General features: G+C 35.6%; 1 protein-coding gene across 18 annotated transcripts in view; it reads left to right on the forward strand.

The window, feature by feature from the left end:
- JAKMIP1 (janus kinase and microtubule interacting protein 1) overlaps positions 1-20,784 on the forward strand; it is a 157,848-nt gene that overhangs the window by 73,203 nt on the left and 63,861 nt on the right. For all 18 annotated transcript variants that reach the window (XM_084517960.1, XM_084517952.1, XM_084517944.1 and 15 more), the window contains 2 exons: positions 1,495-1,769; positions 12,304-12,798. In XM_084517960.1, the coding sequence (XP_084374086.1) occupies positions 1,641-1,769; positions 12,304-12,798 (624 nt within the window). In that variant the 5' untranslated portion in view covers positions 1,495-1,640. The remainder of the gene's footprint in view (positions 1-1,494; positions 1,770-12,303; positions 12,799-20,784) is intronic.

The following is a 20,784-nucleotide window of genomic DNA, read 5'->3' on the forward strand; positions in this document are numbered from 1 at the left end:
ATAAACTGATTATTAAGTTTGGAAGGGAAGTCATCTAATATTACAAAGCAGAACAGTGGTTTCACCTGTTACATTACAAAATAATTAGTATAGTTGGTCTTTTATCAACTGTTTTTTAACAGATAACAGAACTCAGTGGAAATCATAGAATCATTAAATGTTGTCAAACTAAAGAGGTGGCCTCCTTAGTTCTGTTCCCTTTTCACCTGACTTGACCACGATATTATTGACCAAGATATTGTTATATATGGATATTATTGACCAAGATATTGACCAAGATATTATTATATATATTGACCAAGATATTTAACTCCTCAGTTTTTACCAGTCTTTAAAATGAGAATAAAACTTAAGTATTTAGTTGAGTCCACCAAATGGAGTGTTGGTATCCATATGAATTCTTAACCCCTTAAAATGTATTCACTAAAGAACGCACATGATTTTTGTTATAGTACAATATCTAAAATAACTCCCAGGTAGTTGTAGGTGGAAAAAAGTAATTTATTGTTTGAAAGAATACTAGTAGCAATTTTCTTGGAAATATAACACCCCATTAATGTAATTCAGTGTTAAGGTAAGAATGTCTCTGCCTTATCAGGAATTCAATGATGAAAATTATGTGGATATTTAAAACAAGCAGGGGATGTAGTTTTGGAAACTAGTTAACATTGACAGCTCTTGTTGCTCAGTTTGTTCTTGTGGATCACTGAGTTCTTCTTAGAGTAGTGCTGGGATAGGGTTGGGGGGAAAGATTAAGCTTTTATAATTACCCATGAAGCAAACTAACAATGGATTTCCTGATTATTGAAATTAGAGTTCTTTGCTGCTGATATTCTTCTTGAATATAAAGCTGATTTAAATAATTTAATACTTTTTAAGCTTAGATGCATGCTAGGGAATAAAAATGAAATAAACTACCACTTTAATGTTTTGATTAGGCTATTTCAAACTATCAACCCTGAAGGTATGCAATTCATACACACACAAGCACGTATATTTAATTATTTTAAAATGTTTGTCTAACTTTGTAATACTTTTTCCATATATCCTGATGTGAGACCCCTCAATAATTTTGAGTAACTCAGTGTAACTGATAAACAAATGTGAAAAGTGGGTACTTCTTACTATAGGAAGTAAACTATTCCTGCTGAAACACCACTAGGCTCAATTAATTTATGACTTTCTCAGTGCCTCTTGATAATCCTATATGTGGTTCAAATTGGGTCCTGAATAAGATATGATTTATGTTTATATGCTAGAGTCATCAAAAAGTCTTATTTCTGTGAGCATAGGATGGGAATGGATATGGTTTTAGATAAGATGAAATATTATGTAACTTCTTTTCTCATCTATTGCTTTCTAAGTCTAGTACACTATGCAATATAGTGTATACTACAAGGTATATAGTTCAGTGTGCTTCAGATGTTAAGTCTGATGCTTGATTCTGCTTAATGGTGCAGTCTAATTCTGTTCCTACTACTTTGTTTCTTTCAGGACATGAGGAACAGCACACACAATGGCAGAGATTTATGTGAAAGATTTTGTTGAACGTTGCATGATTCTTAAATGCTAAAAGCAGAAGGCACTAGCTGGTAGCTCAGTGTGGAGCAAAAGTTTTATTTGAAACTTCAAAAATAATTATGTCAAAGAAAAGTCGTTCCAAAGGAGAGAAGTCCGATATGGATACTGAAGCACTGCAAGCTGCTAATGAGGAGCTACGAACTAAACTAACCAACATTCAGATAGAATTTCAGCAGGAAAAAAGCAAGGTATGTGCATATGGTTTGTGATGTTTATAAAACTTTATATTTACTTTTTATTTATTTTTATATTTACTTTTATGTATCTCTGTAGCATTTTGAAATATGGTAAGCCAATAAGGTAATTTCTATTTTATAAGTTAATTAATCTCAATTAGTGCATTTGACTTTGCACAATACAGTTCTGGAGATGAATCCATGTGGAGATCATTTTTTTTTTTCTTGGTGATACTATATTTCTAAGAGTCTCAAGGACTTGCCAGTATAACAAGTATGCACTAAAAATGTGTTCACTTTGTACAAAATAGCTTTGTTCTGTACTTGATTCTTTAGATCTGTGTAAAATTCGGAACATCTTTGGAACACATGAAAAATAATATTCCAGTATGTTCAAGTTTATTTAACAGCCTTATGTGATACTCAGCTTTGAATGGTGTTATTTTTCTTATTTTATTTCATTTTATTATTTCATAAAACAAACAAATAAACCTGTGAATAGAATCTTCAGAATTTATTTCTCAGAGAGGAAAAAATAAACAATAAAGCCTTAATCCTTGGCTGAAAGTAATGGGTTCAGCATGTATCAGAGAAACTAAATTTATTGAAAAATGGAAATTTCTGGTAACTTAGAATTTTTTCTGTTGCACAGACTGAAGCAAAAGGTCTTAGGATGATACAATTTATATAATGGAAATTTGAGAATTCTGATGTTATTTTATTTTCTTGTTTCCTACTGTTGCTTTGATTGCCTTTTAGACTGCAGAGGCTATGAACTTCTGTGTGTCTCATCCTTTCTTCCTGTCTCTTAGGGGTTACCAGTATTGATGAGTGAAGAGAAAATCCAGTTATGTTGGTATTAGCTTCCTCATCTAACAACTTCTACTCTTCTTTCATATTATGTTAATAAACTATAGTACAAGAGCAGGGCAGAGTCCTTCTGCTTCCTAAAACATCACTACATTAAATTTACCAGTGGCTGAAACCCACTAAAATTGAATTTATAAGCTCATATATTGTATTTTATCAGTGTCTTTTTTAATTTATTTATTATCTGTTTCTGTTTGGGAAGAGAATTGAAAGTGCTGGTACTTTTGGCTAGTCATTTCTTTTGTTTAGTTATTTTGTTCTGTATCACTTTTTATGTAGAAATGCAGAATTTGAATTTTATCTCCTTTTAATTACCTTAGAAAGAGCACAAAAATTATAAAGTTATCTTATACACAGGACAGAAGAATGAATTAATCTTGAGTGTTCACACTGAAGACTACACAAACACTAAAAAGAGTTTAATCCTGGTATGCTTCAAAGTTTGATGCTTTAATAGTGTCAAGTTTAACTCTCATTCAACGAAGATTGAAGGATAGCTTTCAAAACACTACCACTCTTCTTCTAAAACTAGTCTGCTTATTTACTTATATCCATTCTAGCAACAGTTTCTTTGGTTTGGTTACTTGTTAATCTTTTTACGGTATGATAATTTTGCATTTCTGAGTATCGAAGATATTATATATACACATACTGTATACTGAATGTACAGTATGCTCTATAGTAAGTTCTGCTGCATGAATGCATTTCTGGGAGGAGGGGGGAAGTGCTATCTTCAACCTCTTCTGCGTCTGTTCTGTGATGTCTGTTGTAAATCATTTGACTGGAATTGAGGCCGTAAAGCTTCTTTCTCAGCATCAGGGCAACAGCTATCTGTGTACATGTTGGCTGTGTAAGATTGTGAAGGCCTGATTGACAAGATGATTAAATTATAGCTACAGACATTTTACCTCTTTAGACTGCAACTTAAAAATGAGTAACAAACCAACAGGAATTACAGCTTAGTATCAGAGTAGTAAAAACACTGTGCCTAGAGGATTCTAAATAAATTAAATTGCTTTATTGACAGAGAGGTAAGAGGGAATGTACTAAAGCTGCGAAAAAGACATTTCTGTGGCCTGTGGGATATAAACTGTATTAGGAAAGGTAACAAACTCTTGTGGGGCTAATTCATTTAATTTTATTCTCCTAAATTCTCCCTCATGTATGTTCATTTATTAATGAATTATCTGAGAAGGAACTTTCTAATTAATGAGAGACATCACAAATGGAAATTAGTTGTAACATATTTCTGTGTGCAAAGTACTGGTGTTGGTTGTTTTTGGTTTTGTTGTTGTGTGATTATTTTATTTTTTTTTGGAGGGGGGGGATTTTATCCAAGAGACGTCAAAGACTTTGTGAATGTTTTCCCAATTCATTTTATTTCATTTATTGTTGAGACCGTCCAAGAAATTTCTCCTGTAAAACTGTTCCCCGCCATGTTTATACAATGCTTGATCTAAAAGTGATGTGCTTGCAGTTCTCTGAATATGTACTGCTGTGGCTCTTGCTGTTTGTGTTTTGGTCATCTGGCATAAGAGCAGCTGGATTGTACAAAAATTGTAGTTACTTTAATATGAATGGAGACAGGACTCAACCTATCTGAACATTAAAGTCCTGTGCAGTAAACACAAGGAGATGCAGTGAATAAGCATCGTGTTGGTAGCCAGACTTAGGAAAATGTGAATCAGCTCAGTGGTTAAGTGCCTATGCTGAGATCCATGAACATTTAGAGAAGAATATTACCAAGTCTTCAGTATTCCTACTGAGATGGTTAGTAAACATTAGAAGATAGTCTTTCAACATTTCACTTTTTTCCTGAAAACAAGGTGTTACAGTATTTGCTGTCACTGCCATTCCATCTTCACTGAATTATGGTATTGTTTTTAAATGTTCTGCATTTGACTGTATATTTTATACAGTTGTGATAACAAAATGGTATTCTGCACACAGAAATATGTTAAGTCTAATTTCCATTTGTAATGTCTCTCATCAATTAGAAGGTTTCTCCTCAGATAAATCATTAATATACACATATACATGAGGGAGAAAATAGTTTAGGAGAATTAAATATAATGAATTAGCCCCACCAGAATTTGTTACCTTTCCTAACACAGTTTATGTCCCACAGGCTGCAGAGCTAGAATAAATGAGACATTTCAACCCAGTTGTCTCTGTGCTACCTTGCAATTTCACAGCTTGTTTTTGTAAGTCTTTATGCTTTTCCCCAGATTTCTTAGCTTTTTTTTTTTTTTTTTTTTTTTTTTTCATCTTTGGTGTCAGATACTGAATCTCTGTGTAACAGAGATTTAATGTAAGTTCTGAAAACTATTTTCAATATGTGAAATTAAAAAACAAAACAAAACAAAAAAAAGCAGTGGCATATGATTCTGGCAAAACATCTGTGTGTGCTGAGGATTAAAAAAGTAACAGGAAAGAGTTATGGTTAGTACACATGGAAGAATTCATACAGATTTTGATTTGAGAATCCAGACAAACTGAACGTACATAAATGAATGTTACCATCTTCAAAGTATGGAAAAACAAATAAACAGATAACTTACTGAACTGTAAAGAGCCTCATCCTTAAGGGTCCCTTCCTACTCAGGATATTCTATGAACAACAAGGAGGTGGTAGGGGGTTATAATTGGCAATCGTCTTGGGGCAGAGAAATGGATGAAGTATTGGTAAAACAATGTGTAAAGGTTTTTCCTGTTAAAGTCAAAGGGCATTTGAATTCAGCTCTGTATTCTTGATGTATAAATTCAAATTCTTAATATTTAATAAAACCACTAAAATGAGAAAATCTGGGACATCTGTCAAACATAGTAGGTAACAGAAAGTTAGTAGGAATAAATGTGATAGTGTTACTTCGATTAGAGTTCAAAATTAGTAAAGGACTGAATATGCTAGACATGATAATGTAATTTCTAGTCCCAGTAAAACAGATATTAGAGCAGAGTAAGACATCGATAGACAGATGTTAAACAATGATTACACTTAAATTGGAAGAATCAACAAGAAAGTATCATAACTATGATTATGATACTGTTATGTTGGAAGATGTTGACAGAAAATGCGGTGCAAGGCATCCTTAAAAAAGTCAGAAGTTACAATGTGATCCACAAGAAAATTCTATTTAAAATGCTAGTGGGGCCTATGTAATTAAAATCTGTCAAATTATATATATAAACTATTTTGATCTGAAATTAGAGGACAGTCACTGCAGCCTTCAGAAGTTTCTAGAGGATTCCACCAATACAGAACAGGAAAATATCCTCAGATATGAGTAGAAACACATTTTCTATAATATTGTCACATAATCTTGAGAGTTTAGGTTAAAAGATTATCAGAAGTGGAAAATCTTTAGGCAAGAAAGATTACAATAGAAATGTAAGATGGATATGTATATATATATATATATATATATATATATAAATTTATTTTAAAGAGTTACTGCTGAAAACAAATATGCCAGAACTGGATGATTACAAAGGTGGACAGAATAAAGAGTGAAAACAAGTGTTTTTTTTTTTGCTATGGAGAAAGAACAATGAGTAAGAAAGAAGAAGCAGAGGCAGGTGGACAGAAAAAGTGGTATTGGGCAGATAGATAACTTAGATATATATCTTTTATATCTTATATAACTGGAAGTGAGAAAAGCCGTTACTTTGTGAAGGTGCGATGCAATGGTGCAATCAGGAAGGAAGCCAGAAGAGTTCCTAGGCTGTGGACTGATGTGAAAATCTGTCACCTCCAATAAAGAGATTAAATCAGGCCTGTGAATTCTCCGGTAGTCTTTCACTATATTGCTTAATTTTCAGGCATCTACATTACAAGCTTAATATTCCACTGAAAAGTTATCCAATCCTAAAAAATACAGATTTTTAGCTTGTTTTATTCCCCCAAATTGTTTTAAATTTATTTTTAGCACAGAATTCTTGCAATCTAATTGGTAGATACTTTATTCTGTGACACATAAACCAGTTGTGTGAATTGTTATGAACTTCCCACGCTGAGTATTTTCATCATCTCCTCATTCTGAAACTAGCCTGTTGCCAAGTCATTTTCTCTTGCTCTAAGATTCATTGGAATGCCATGTCACTTCCAAGAAAGAGCTTCAGGTGTCCAGCAGTTGTAAATCACCCAGTGCCCAAGGCTGTATGAGTAGGCTCTGATGCAAAGACCAAAGCGAGAGTTTGTGTTACAGCGGATGGAGATTGCAGCTGACGATGCTGTTCAGGTTCCCTATGTGTCCCTGGAGTGCCTCACAGAGGCACAGCTTTTGGGGTTGCTTTGCACTTCCCCTCCTTATCCTTGGATTCCGTACAGGAATAAATGTATTAAAGTTGTTCCAAACAGGTGTCCTCAATGAATCTTCTAGACTTGCCTCCCACCCCACCTCCAAGTACATTGCTGATGTGAGTAGGTATTATGCAGAGATTGCAAACCTGATCACTCTTCAGTTTCAATAGCGGCCTTCTGTAGGTTATAACTAGCCCTCTTGGAAAAGACCAGACAGGCAAAGCTCATTCAGCAGATGGTGACATCTACGGTTTCAATATGGCTGATGTGGATGCAAAAAAACTTTTCCTGAAGAGCTTTTCAAGTGGTCTAGCAACAGTTCATTGATGTTCAAATGCTTGGTTAGATACCTTGACCCTCGTGGTGAGGTAGGAAGATTGCTATGAAGGCAACAATAGTTTCCTTTTCTAGCCAGCTGCAGAATGGGAGGTATATATATAGAAGAAGATGTTCTTTGATACCTTGAAAAGCAGAAAAGAAAGAGGAAAAAGAATTGTGCATGATGTAGATGTACCAAATGTAGAATTTCAGAAGCATATGGCAAATTCACTTGATATTTCTGTTTACAACCTGTTAATGCTATGTTTTTCCAATTTAATTTAGAGTAGATAGCCTTGGCTCTGAATTTGGAGCAATGAAAGCTTGTGTTACCTGCATTGTGGAGAGATGATGGTTCAGAGCAGTTTGCAGATACTCAGGATTATTCAAGATCAGGCCCGGAACAAATTATTTCTATTAAATATTGTTAAGATTCTTCAGATGATCTTGGCTAGAGCAGGTTTGAGGTGCATTGGTTACCACTGGATTTATGTGTACCCAGTTGTACCAAAAAGAGTTCTTATTTTACTGGTTTTGTTCTTTTGTGGTTTTGTGTGGTTTTTGTTTGTTTGTTTTGTTTTGTTTTGTCTCATCATGCCACTGGAATCCATACTAAAAATGTTTTCTTCCCTACACACTTTCCAAAATGACACATTTGTATTACCATATTCCATTGCAGAGAAGAAAGTTTTTAAGATGTTGCTGTAGATATTGCTGCAATTCAGTTAAGCCGTATTTAGTCACACAGTAGGATAATTTGTCAACTTTTTTATTTCTTGTCCTTTTACCTACAGTTAGTTGATCTCTAACTTTAACACAAAAGATAAATTCAAGGCAAATATTTAAGAGAAACAGAATGAAATGCTGCTGAATGCTTTTTCAAATATCAGTTTGTATCAGACTATGTGACCCTTGTTTTAAATGTAAAAATGTTTTGAGGAATCTTTCTGGTGATGGTAGAATCCCTGTAGAGTTAATCTACTGTGTATGAATCTGCTCAGTGTGTGTTTGCAGAGAAGTTTTAGAGGGACTATAAAATTGCATAAATATCTGATAGGGGGAGTAAAGATGGAGCCAGACACTCTCAGTGGTGCCCTGAAAGCCTGCATGAATTTGTTTGCTTATTGGCTTAATTTCTTGGTTATGCTTGATATTGTTCCTGTGAACAGAACAGCTTTCTCATTAAAAAATAATAATATAAAAAAAAAGGAATGCCGGAAACTAAAGAAAGACAAATTGCGTTTAAGTTCATTTTGAAACTGAGAGTAAGGTATATGGGAAAATGCCATATTACTATTTTCATTCCATTGGTTGCTCTGGAAGCAAGAAGTATAAAGATTTGCGTATTGTGAGGGAGGGAGGGACAGAGGGAGAGAAGTTCATAGCTTTCAGGGAAGACCGAACAGATAGATCTGTCTATCTTCTCTGATAAGAAGCAATAACAAGAAAAGACTTTTTAAAGACCTTGAAAATTAGGATGCATCTGTTTTACTGGGTCATGAAGAGTGATATGCATTTAAGATGCCATGTAAAATCCAGTGATTTTAGAAGGACTGTTATTCTTTTTGTTTACATTGCTCTTGCTAAAACTTTGTAAGTGAAATGACTGGATGATACGTGATGATATTCAGTTACTCTCAGTAGTTTAATGTGTGCTGTCACAGACAGCAACAATCCATATAGACATTGGCATGCATTCAGAGCAAGATGAAAACCACAAGCATACCATTTCATGTAAATCAGTACTCCTCCAAAATTTTGGAATCAGTTTCTCATATATTAAAATGCTTTTATGAAGTAACAATCAATAACGTGTTAAATGGAAAACTGCCTTTTAGTTGCATACTTAATGTACAGTATAACTAATTTTAAATTACTGTAGTTCTGGAGAAGTACTAACCTTGTTTATAATTGCCATTATACAATTTGCTTTCCTGTGTAATTGTTTGTGGGTTTCATTTCTCAATTTCATTGCAATTTTCTTCACTCATCAGGAAAGAAATAACTAATATATTTAAGTCACTGTGAGTGTTGGCTCATTTGAAAATTTTACTATAAATTCATCCACTTGTGACAGTAGATAGGTTTAGCTTCGTTTTATATTGAATTGGGTACCCTAATGCAAGCACTGAAAATTGGTGTTATTGACCATAGGAATGGAACTGGCTGTTATAAAATAAAATACGGGTATCTAACGAAGATAATTTCCAGTAGCTAGATTTACCATTTGGGGTTGATTTTTTTTTTCATAAAGAATTATCATCTGAATCATCTAATAATAGTAAAACAGTACCTGTGCAATAATATCCAGGTCTGTCAGTGCCTGATTCAGAAGTGTTACCTTTTCCACATCTGTAATTATAATGCTGTCCCAGCTGGTGTTTAGTACACAGTGTATCTACATGAAAATGTAGATAGCTTCCCTCCCTATCCTGTTCCAATAAACAAAAATAATGAAACCTTCTAAATGTTTCCTGAAGTGGTATTACTGCTTATATTTTAACCCTTTACTTTTCTTTGGACTCAAAAGGTTATAGTATAGTAAATAGAGTTACATCAGGCTGGTGGGGTTCATTAGTGTGGTTCCACAGTGCTCCATTTTAGAGCCAGTCTCCTCAATGGTTTTATAAATGACTCGGATGTAGGATGTAAAGGTACACTGAGTAAGTTTGTGGATGACACTAAATTGGGAGGAGCTGCTGACTCCATTAAGGGTAGAGAGGCCAGGAGGGCCAACCATATCTTGGGGTGCATCAGGCACTGCACTACCAGCTGGTCAAGAGAAAGGATTGTCCCACTCTGCTTCGTGCTGGTGCAGCCTCACCATGAGTACTGTGTGCAGTTTGGAGCACCACAGCATAAGAAGGATATAAAATTATTAGAGTGCATCCAAAGGAGGGCTACAAAGATGGGGAAGGAGCTAGAGGGGAAGACGTATAAGGAGTGGCTGAGGTCCCTTGGGTTGTTCAGCCCAGAGCAGAGCAGGCCAAGGGGAAGCCTCATGGAGGCCTGCAGCTCCCTCACGGGGGGAGCGGAGGGGCAGGCGCTGAGCTCTGCTCTCTGGGGACAGCAACAGGACCCGAGGGAACGGTATGGAGCTGGGACAGGGGAGGGTCAGGCTGGGGGTTAGGAAAAGGTTCTGCACCCACAGGGTGATTGGGCACTGAGACAGGCTCCCCAGGGCAATGGTCATCACACCGAGCCTGCTGAAGTTCAAGAAGTGTTTGGACAATGCTGTCACACATAGGGTCTGATTTTGGGGTGGCTCTGTGTGTAGCCAAGAGTCAGACTTGATGATCCTTGTGGATCCCTTCCAACTCAGGATATTCTTTGATTCTATGACTGCAGAATGTAGACATGCGAAAAAATAAATTGTATTAATTATGCCTGAACAGTAAATGTTAGTCTGAATATTAATAGAGGTCTCCCCTCCATATTGCATTAAAATCTGAGGCAAGTTGCAACTTTACCATAGTTTAGCATAAATGAAATCCATTGTGTGACTACGGATCCTAGCTGTGCATAGCAGAGATGCAAGCAGTCTAGGAACACTGTAGCAGTGCCTAACATTCAGCTGCTCAGTAACCTCATTTTACCATGAAGCACTACGTAGTTTATATTTTTGTATTGCCACTCAAGGTTAAAATACAAATGTTTGAAATCTCTGCTTCTCTGCTTCTCTCTGACTTCCCTTAAGAGTAGCAGATCATATGTGGAGCTCATATTTTGGCTGACACTCCTATAGGGGTTGTAGGTGATATTATTACTGACATTATGTGTGATTGGATAAATTATACACTTTCTGGTATATTATAATAGAGAAGCAAGTCTTTCTCCCTCTCTCTCTCTCTTTTTTTTTTTTTTTTTTTTTTTTTTCTCCCCTCCCCTTATATATTAATGTCTAATCCCACCTGGAAAAAGCATTGCTTCACGTGCAGCCTGCATCATTTTATAATGAGATTTCATCACAGTGGGTATTACTATAAAGGTCTTATAGCCCTTTATAGGTCTTATAAGCCTTTATAAGGTCTTATAGCCCTTTATAGTAATACCCCCAGCCCTTAGTGTCACTGGCCTACATTTTCTGAGGTGTCTGGGACTCTGAATACCTCATTTTTGGGGTGTCCGATCTGAAACCCCTTGAGTAGACTTGACTATTTTCAGAAGAACAATTAATTTGGTTTATCCAGTACGGACATTCCCATTAAAGTGGTTAAGAAATTAGGAAATACAAAATCAACTTCATTTTATTTTCCCTCTACTTACCTCTTCCCCAATGTTTCTACTAATAATACACCTTTTTAATACAATTTTTTAATACAATTAATACACCTTTTTAATACAATTTTTTCTTTCTGATACTTTAAGGTAAGGTCCTATTATCCTCCTCATCTTATTAGCAGGAAGTATCTTAGGTCAAGTAGTGGATTCGGGTGTAAGGATTTGGGACTCAAATCCCAAAGACAGTATGTGTGCGTAAATTAGATAAATCAGTCTATGCCTGGCTGCGGATCCCATCTGTAACACAGTGGTATGGCTTCTTAGCTACAGAAGGATGTTGTGGGAATAAAATAATTAAGTGTATGTAAAGATCTAAGTCCCTATGAGGATCCTTGAAGTATGGCCCTTTGAATATTAGAAGGTTTTCTAGCATTTCCTTCACAGCATAAATATGAACACTTCTGTCTCTGCTTCTTTTTCTCTCACCTTGTTGGGCACAATAGAGGGATTGTGGATAAGAGTAATCTGGGGTGGTTGATGGAGGAAATAAGGACAGGGTTGGATGCTGCTTGGTTTTATTTTATCCCCTAATACTTTGAGATCTTGTTGCCAGTAACACATCTGCACAGCAGATTCCTTTGCACACACAGGAACAAGCATAGCCTTTTTCAAGCTCTAGTTCTCTAGCTGTTTACTGAAGAGAGAAATTTCAGGTATGCAGTCTTTGCTTTTCAATATTCAGGATAAGTTTTTAAGGTTTAAGACAAAGGTCCCTTGATGACTTTTAAAGGTGTAGAGGTACTTGCTAATCAATATTTTATATTGATGTTCCAGGTGGGTAAATTGAGAGAGAAAATCCAAGAGGTTAAGCAAGAAAGGGAGCAGGAGCAGCACAAACACACTGCCTATGTTTCTGAACTGAAAGCTAAGCTCCATGAAGAGAAAATGAAGGAGCTTCAGAGTGTCAGAGAGCTACTGATTCGGCAGCATGAGCAGGAAGTAGCGAGAATGGTGAAAATCAAAGATGGTGAAATTCAGCGTTTGCAGTCAACAGTCAATGTCCTGCGGGACGGGGCAGCTGACAAAGTGAAGACAGCACTGCTAAGTGAAGCAAAAGAGGAGGCTCGGAAGGCGTTTGACAGTGAACGAATGAAGTTGCAACAGGAGATCTTGGAGCTGAAATCTGGTAAAAAGCAGCTTGAGGAAGCTTTGAACAACATTATGCAGGCAGATAAAATGAAAGCTGCTGATCTGCGCATGGCTTATCAGTCCCATCAGGATGAGATTAATAGAATAAAGCGTGAATGTGAGAGAGATATCCGCAGGCTGGTAAGTTCATTAAGTTGTACATGCTTATGGCAGTTTATGGCAGTGTTCAGTATATTGCTTTATCTACCCACAAACAAATATCTAACTTGTTCTGCAGTGACATATTTTATCAGTGTTGGTTGGTACAATAGGCTGCTAGTTCCACTACTCTTTCTTCTGTACAGCATAGATGAGCCTTGGTTCCATGGCTGTCTCAACCCAATTAAAAGTTTTATGTCCCATCAAGTCAAATGTGAGTAAACCAAAACTTTCCAGAGTGAATTTTTTCAACAGATCAAAGAAATTGATTTTCCCTTTCCTACTTGCCTGAGCTGTATTTCTTTACAAAAATCCCTTTGATCAAAACAGTGAGGCATTCATCATTTTTTAGTTCAACAACACCTTTATGAGATGGCAAAACTAAATTTTCATAGTGATTTTATAATTTTATGCGTGAACCAGTTGCAATGAATCAAGACAATATATTTTCTCCTTCTGAATCATTGTCCAGCTCATTCAATTTTAACTATTATTACTCTTTTTGGCTTTTTAAAATTTCAGGGTTTTTATTATGCCTTTTAAGGGCAGAAAAATTAGGGTGCAGGACAGCAGGCTTTTGTCATGTTTCATAAGCTGTGGAACTTCAGCACAGATGGCCAGACTATGCCATTTGTATAAAATGGAAGAATGGACAAAATTTCCTGACAGCAAGTGCCCCAAATATTTCAAGTTCTGCAGCTTTGTAAAAGATAAAGAATCTATAACATGGGTCGTACACATCAGTGTACGCAGAGTAGTTCAACATCAAAGGACATTTGTGTTGGTACCATGATACTTTCTGTGCATATTCAAGATCTGATACTTAATCTGGCTAAACTAACAGTACAATAGTTATGCAAATAAAATGTAAAATTATAAAAAATATTATATTTCTCATATGTAAAGTCTGCATCTTAAATGGAAGAAAACATCCTTTTTCTGAAGCAAAAAAAAAATATTTTATCAGTTTATGCTTATACAGATACGTCCTCTCATTTCTTTGGTTCCTTAGGAAAAAAGATGGTGAGGGAAAGCTATGAATGGGTGATGATTTTCTTTCTGGGGCAATTAAAGCTTTTAATGCAGTTAATATTTGTGCTTTAAATAGATCGGATATTGATCAACTCTCAGGGGTGTCATTTCCTTGATAAACACACTTGATAATGACCACTGCAAAGACTGACAACATGATATTACTGAGAGCATAGTTTCTTTCATGTTTCGTTCCATATTATACATCTAGAGTCTTAAAATCATGACTATAAAGCACAAGTAATTTTTAAAAAGTATTAAGGAGGAGAGGAGCTTACTGCATTGTCACCTGTGTTTTTCTAGAGAATAGTTGATATTAAATTTAGTTTTCTTAAAACCCAAGAAATGGTGAGGTGAGGCACATATGCATCCCAGATTTTGTCATCATGAATTACCCCAGTAAACACACCTACAGTGTGTCTTTGAGTGGTACTGTAAAGGAACTGCACTTCTCTTTCAACAGTCAAACCTTTCAGCCTGCTGTGATATGAAAGTGATGAAGAGGGCCATTCAGGGTTTCTCATCTGGCACAAAACAATTCTATCAAATCATTCAGAATAGTAATTGGAGCCTTACTGGGCTAATCCATTTCTTCCTCCATTATCCAGTACAACTATGTCCATAAAAGATGACTATATTTAAAGCATGTGTAGATAACTCCTGTTATCTACTCCCAGCTCTGATGGAATTCTGCCATTATTTTCATGGCCTTTCACTAGAAGTGTTCATATTCCTCTCCACCTTAAGGTGGGGAAAAATATCAGAAAAATATCAGAAGTCTGGTGTTGCCCTGCAGTGGCTTGACCCCTTTCAGATTATGAATTTCACTTTTTTTCATTAAATTGTGTGAGGTTTTTATTACCAAAAAAAAAAAAAAAAAAAGTGTTTCTTCCAGGAATTCATAATGATTTAGGCAGTTGTTTCTGTATAGGGCACTCTTTTACTCTGGGGCAAGCTAAAAAACAAACAAACAAAAAACAACAAAGAAACAAAAAAAAACACTGCAGAGTTTTTAGGTGTTGCTATCTTCTGCTGGCAGAGTAAGTGGGATTTGAGTCAGATTATCAGGATATTTCCCTCCCTCCTGCCCCCTCATTTTAAATAGTGCAAAGGATGCTTGCCTTCAATTTCAAATCAACTGTGTCTGTAGCAGATTTGGGGTACTCTATTATTTTAGATCCTACCCTTGTGAAATGAAATGGCAAGAATGTGGCAGGCAGTATTAGTGCAGATCTATAACAGAGCTTCAATTAACATGCTTTTTTGTATGTGCAGTATTAAGAAATCAGTATGTTTGGTATTAATGGCCAAAATGAGCTGGACATACCATAATTGAAACTCAGATGAAGTAAATCAGGATTTAGTGTATGATTGTCCTGATAGACTTGACAGATTTATTTTTATATTTTTAGATCACAGGTTTTGCAGATTTATTCTATATAAATATTGCAGCTGGGAAAAAAAAAATAAAAAATCAATACTATTACCGATGGTTTTAATACCCATGACTAATTTGAGCAAAATCTTGCTTTTTCTTGGCTTGCGGTCAAAAAATAATAAAAAAAAAGTATTGAGAAAAGAAAAAAGAAAAATCCATTGTCTATGAATATATGGATGTAATTACATTGGGTGCATTAACAGCCATGCTTGTATTGTACAAATGTTAGTATTTTAGAAATATTCATCGATTTTGAGATATGTCTTCACACTTCTGAACTGAGCCATGAAAAATACTCAATAAGCCTCAATACAAACAAGATGAATGGGAAGATTCTAGTTCCTAATAAGGGAAAGTAAAACAGCTACTTTACAAAGAATATGTTACTCTTTTTCTTGATATAGTATGAAACTATATTGGAATTTTTCAGTTCCTGTAACTGACTTCATATAATAGTTATATAAATGTTTTCATTGAGTCAAGGAATGCTTGTGGACATGGCTTTTTTTTTTTCCTTCTTCCCAAAAGAAAATACATAAAACTTGGAAGTAAAAATAACTAGTAAACAAAGTGGAGGCACAAGTGAAACAGAGGCTTTAAAAGTAAAGAGACAACTTGAAGAAGAAGATAAGAATGCAATAACAATTATTTCTCCTTTTTTTTTTTTTTTCCATACAATATTTTCCAAGTAGTTGAGTCTGAGTACTATACAGTATAGAACGAAAACTGTTATGATACAGTTTGAGGCATTTCTTAAATATAGAAATAACATTAAAAACAGTAAATGGGAATAAAATCGGTAATAGCAAACTGAAAAATAATCTGCATGAAGGAAAAGTGTTAAAGTCTGTTTTTCTGGATCAGATTTAAAAAAAAAAAAAAAAAAGAATATGCAGAATCATACTAGCACATTTTTATCCACTGAACATCACTATAAGCGGTTCCAAAACATGTATTCAGATGGAGGCTGTACATTGACAAGTGTGTACATTCCTAAATAGCTCTATATCAACAGACTTTTAATAACATCCTTGTAAGTAGTATGTCTAGTTTCCCGACGAGGTCTGGGGTGGTATGAGTTAATTTAATAAAATACCTGATAAATGCTGAAAAGTAAATTTTTTTTCATTTTTTTCCTGAGCCTCCAGTAAGCTTGTCATGTAAATGACATGCAACAAGTTTCCTCTATTGGAAACTTCTTTAACATCAAATCTTTCACCCAATTTACAGATAAATACTGTTCAACCTAGTTAAAGTCTTCACACACACGGTCTTCCTGAACATTCCTAAACAGTTCAGATTTAAATGAATTGAAAGACTTTTGTCACTTTAATGTAAAATAGACACAATTTTCTTATTCACAAAATCAATGTACTGGCCATCAGCCCAATGTAACCTCATTTACTTTAACCCTATGAGCCTGACCCGTCAGCCAATTGTTGCATGAATTATAAACTCCTTCCATCGTGGAACTCTTCTGCAGTTTAGTGTTTCCCAAATATGGCAAAATGCCATACCTGAAAGAATATAATTCAACTTAATAGATTAAGTAGTTTTTTTGGATTTGAATTCAAAGCAAGAATTGTTCCAGTTCAGAACAAAACCAAAGTCCAGATTTCAACTCTAGTCCTTCGTAAGTTGGTGTTTTCTAACCTTGCACAGCTCTTACTGTGTGTGTCTGCCTATAATGACCTACTGTATTTCTTAGCATTAGAATTTCATAAGTGAACTGGAGTATCATAAAATATAGAAAAAAATAGATTCTGAGGATTGTCTCAAGGTTATCCCAAAATCCTGTTCGAAGCAGGGCTATCTTAAAAGTTGGATCATGTTGCTCAGGGCCTCATCCAGTCAAATTTGAAAATCTCTGAAGATGAAGATTCCACATCCTCTATGGCAGCCCCAATACTTACGGAGTGAAATGTCTTTCTTCTTTGACCTAGTTGGAATTCCTCTTTCTGTTACCACTGATTGCCATGCTTTTCATTTTGCTATTTCATTTGCCATGCATCTTTGAGAAAAATCTGCCTGGTTTACCCCAATGTCCCCATTTATAGTTGCAGTGGTAGCAACACCAAAGGCTTTTCTTGTTTTCTTTCCTTTCCTTTTTTTTTTTTTTTTTTTTTTTTTTTCTTTTTTCTTTTTTCTTTTTCCTCTTCTTCTTCTGCTGAACCATCAGCTGCAGTTGACTTCCACGTTTTTCTGTTGCAGAGCTTAAACTATTTAAGGGTCCGGAGTTTCTATCTGTTTTGGGTGAACTCCATGAGATTTCTCCATCACGTCAAAGTCACTCTGAATGGCAGACATCTCTACTGTAGCAGCTCCCAAAATTTGGTGTTCCATTTCTTCATCTGGGTAGTTGATGAAGAAGTTAACAAGCATTATTCTCTTCAATTTTTAAGGGGTAAAATTTATATGTCCAAATAAAAATCTGTCTTGCAAGATTCAGCAATTCTTTTCAGTAAAACATGAAAAACAGTAGGAGCAAAAGTTTAACACTCCACCAAAAAACAAAATTACATCCTTTGTATTGGCTGTAACTATTTCCTTGTAACATTCACTTTCTCTCGCATTCACTTTACTAGGATTTTGCCATTTTAAGGCATTGGTATTTGTATCTCTAGGTTACACCCTGGAGTGTGTGTGATAAAGAGTCTTTTTCTATCTCAAAATTCTGGTAGTTGGCTATTGGCAGGGGGACTTTTTGTTCCTCTGCTGCCCTGAGACTTGAAAAGAGTGATGGGGCATGTCTTTTTTCACTTCACTTGTGCAGTGGATATAAGCATGAGTTTTGTTTCTCCCAGATAGTGAATTTTTGAAACTGGAAGCTGAGTTTTGAATCTTCCAAGTGAGTCTTTGAATTTTCTAAGTGTGTGCAGTCATGCATGGTTGGGTAGAGATTGCTGTGACATGCTTCTTATCACCCACTTAAATGTGTATGTATTTTGCACGCAGCTGCTGATATCAAATTGTATGCTGCTGCTCAGGATTTTGCCATCTGTTTGAGAAGCCTGTTTCAGTTACGTTCCAAGGCTGAACTAATCTCCTGCAAAGACCCTTCTACCACCTTCAGCATTTTAGGACTGCAAATAAAACTTTGCTTTCAGACCTCTGAAGATTTATGCTTCTCCTCTCAAGAGCTAACAGGGCAACATTCCACCTGAGCCTTGTATTTTTCCTGAATCAAGCAGATCTAATGGAAGTGCTTTATAATACAGGCTCGGCATTTTGTGTTTATTCTTAGTGTTTTCTTAGGATTCTATTATTGTAGGTAGGTCACAAATCAGACTTTTATGTACTTTTACAAAGTACATAACTCTTTAGACAGTATTAAGAACCCACAGAAATGATGTATGGTGTGGCACCTGGACAAGAGCTCATGAAGTTTGGATTACTGCGTTTTTCTACTTTTTCCACCATTTGACTACTTTTATTTCAGTTCTTTCAATGAACAATTAAGAGGCTGCAGTCACCTACAGTACTGCAGAGTGCTTTCTTTTGAGAAATATACCGGAAACCTATCGAAAAGTTCCGGAATTTTCTGTATTTATAGTGTATCTTGTATAATTTATCAAAACTTTTAATATATTCCTTAATTAAAAAAAAAAAAAAAAAAGTTATTGGTGGTAAATATTGTCTAGTGGTTTAGGAAAATTTTAAGAATAAGTCCCAACTACTTGCACATATAACCCTTCCTTCTCCACTGGATGCCTAGCATCTTTTCTTCCTCTTTTTCTGAGGTTCCTAGATAAGCAGCAAGCATTTAAATAAATAGGTGACCATGTCTGCTGTAGCGGAGACTACACACAGCCTAGAAATGTTTTGATTCCTCTCTCCAGGTGTGCTTTCAGTGTAGAATATTGATTAGATCTTACTGGCCTTTTATTAATGTAAAAGTTGTTAATTCTATTTAGTTCTAACTATTTATTTGAGTAGTCTCTCCTTTCTATTTTTCCAAGTAACTAGCAGTCCTCCTGTCAAGATAACCCTATTTTCAATGTCAAGCATTTAGTATAAAGATCAATTCAAGTTCTTCTGGAGAAAAGCACTGTAGAATTCTGTTCTGCAGTTGGCTAGGAGGTAACTTTGATATGGATGGGTCTTACATTTGGCCATGCAGCAGCTGGCTTTTTCCACTTTGAAAACTGAGTATGTGACTGCCTTGATAGATCTTGCTTTTAATTCCCTGGGAATTTCTCTTTCAACTTGGTGAGAGGCTAAAGTTCCCCCAAAGGTCTCAGACTTTCTTTCATTGCAGCTATTGAAGTGTAGGATAATTGGCACAGAGATACTTTTTCCAATGGCTGCTTGGTTTTCTTTCATGTCTGATAAATATTATTACAACACTTATTTCTGCTCGTTTCTCATAGCTTTTAGGAGGCTTAGATACCTGTTCTTAGGAAACCATGCAATTTTGGCACAAGCTATAAACACTAGCTCTTCACGGATATAATGCAGGTAATTGCTGTGTTCCGCACCTAATATATGACAGTACAAAACCCATTAATTAAGAAATGATACTTCAGAAAGCGGTAATTTTAACCAACAACACCAGAGTTACTTCCAAGGTGATTTTGTAGTAACATCCTACTACAGCTGACCTTATTTTCTTTTCAATGCTCTTTCTGAAGTTATTTCTACTACTTCCCTTCTCAAAGCATATAATTGAAAACAAGTTCTAACCTCTTGCTGCTCCACTGCCTTCTGATCACAGAATCACTTTTTATGCTGAATTGTGGCATGCTTAACTGCATAAAGAAAAATGTGACTTTTATAAAAATGTTTTAAAATCCATGTGGAGCAGAATGCAAAATAATATGTGTGACCCTGTTGTATTGTATAGCTGCAGAAAAAATAAATAAATAAATAAAAGGTCAATTTTTTAAAACCGAGAAAAAGTTAGGAACCAAAACAGGCAGTTGGAAGGAGTTTCTGGGATTATCTATTTGATTCAATGTAATACCTGTGAGCCAATGCTTGGATTGGGATTTCACCTCGCTAAATATGCTGGAATAAAAGATGGTCTCTACCCTTTGTATCTTACTGAGCAGTCTCAAATGAATAGTAGTACAGGGAAGAAAAGACAAAAGCAGTGGGACAAGCTCTCACTTGCTTGTCTTATCTATATTGTGCCACAGATGCAGAAACATCCTCTAGGTACCTGCTGTGGCAGGTCCTGCACCATATTCCCAGGACCACGGGGGGCTAGGGAATGCAGCGGAAAAGCTTCTGCTTGCTCAGAATCATGTCATAAATCATCAAGTGAGACCTGATTCATCCCAGTTTATCAGCTTCGGCCTAGTGCTGACCTTGGCATACCTGTGTGTGTTTGTGTATATATATTACACATACACACACAAACACATGTATAAGTACCAAAATACTTATGGGAAAAACAAACTTATATAGATGTAAAAAGCTTTTAAGCAAAAGGCTTCTTAATCTGCTGAAGGGCTTCTCTACCTGAAGGCTTTTTTTTTTTTTTTTTTCCTTGCTAC

The sequence above is a fragment of the Aythya ferina genome (assembly GCF_964211825.1).
Source record: "Aythya ferina genome assembly, chromosome: 4".
In the NCBI taxonomy this organism is placed as follows: domain Eukaryota; kingdom Metazoa; phylum Chordata; class Aves; order Anseriformes; family Anatidae; genus Aythya; species Aythya ferina.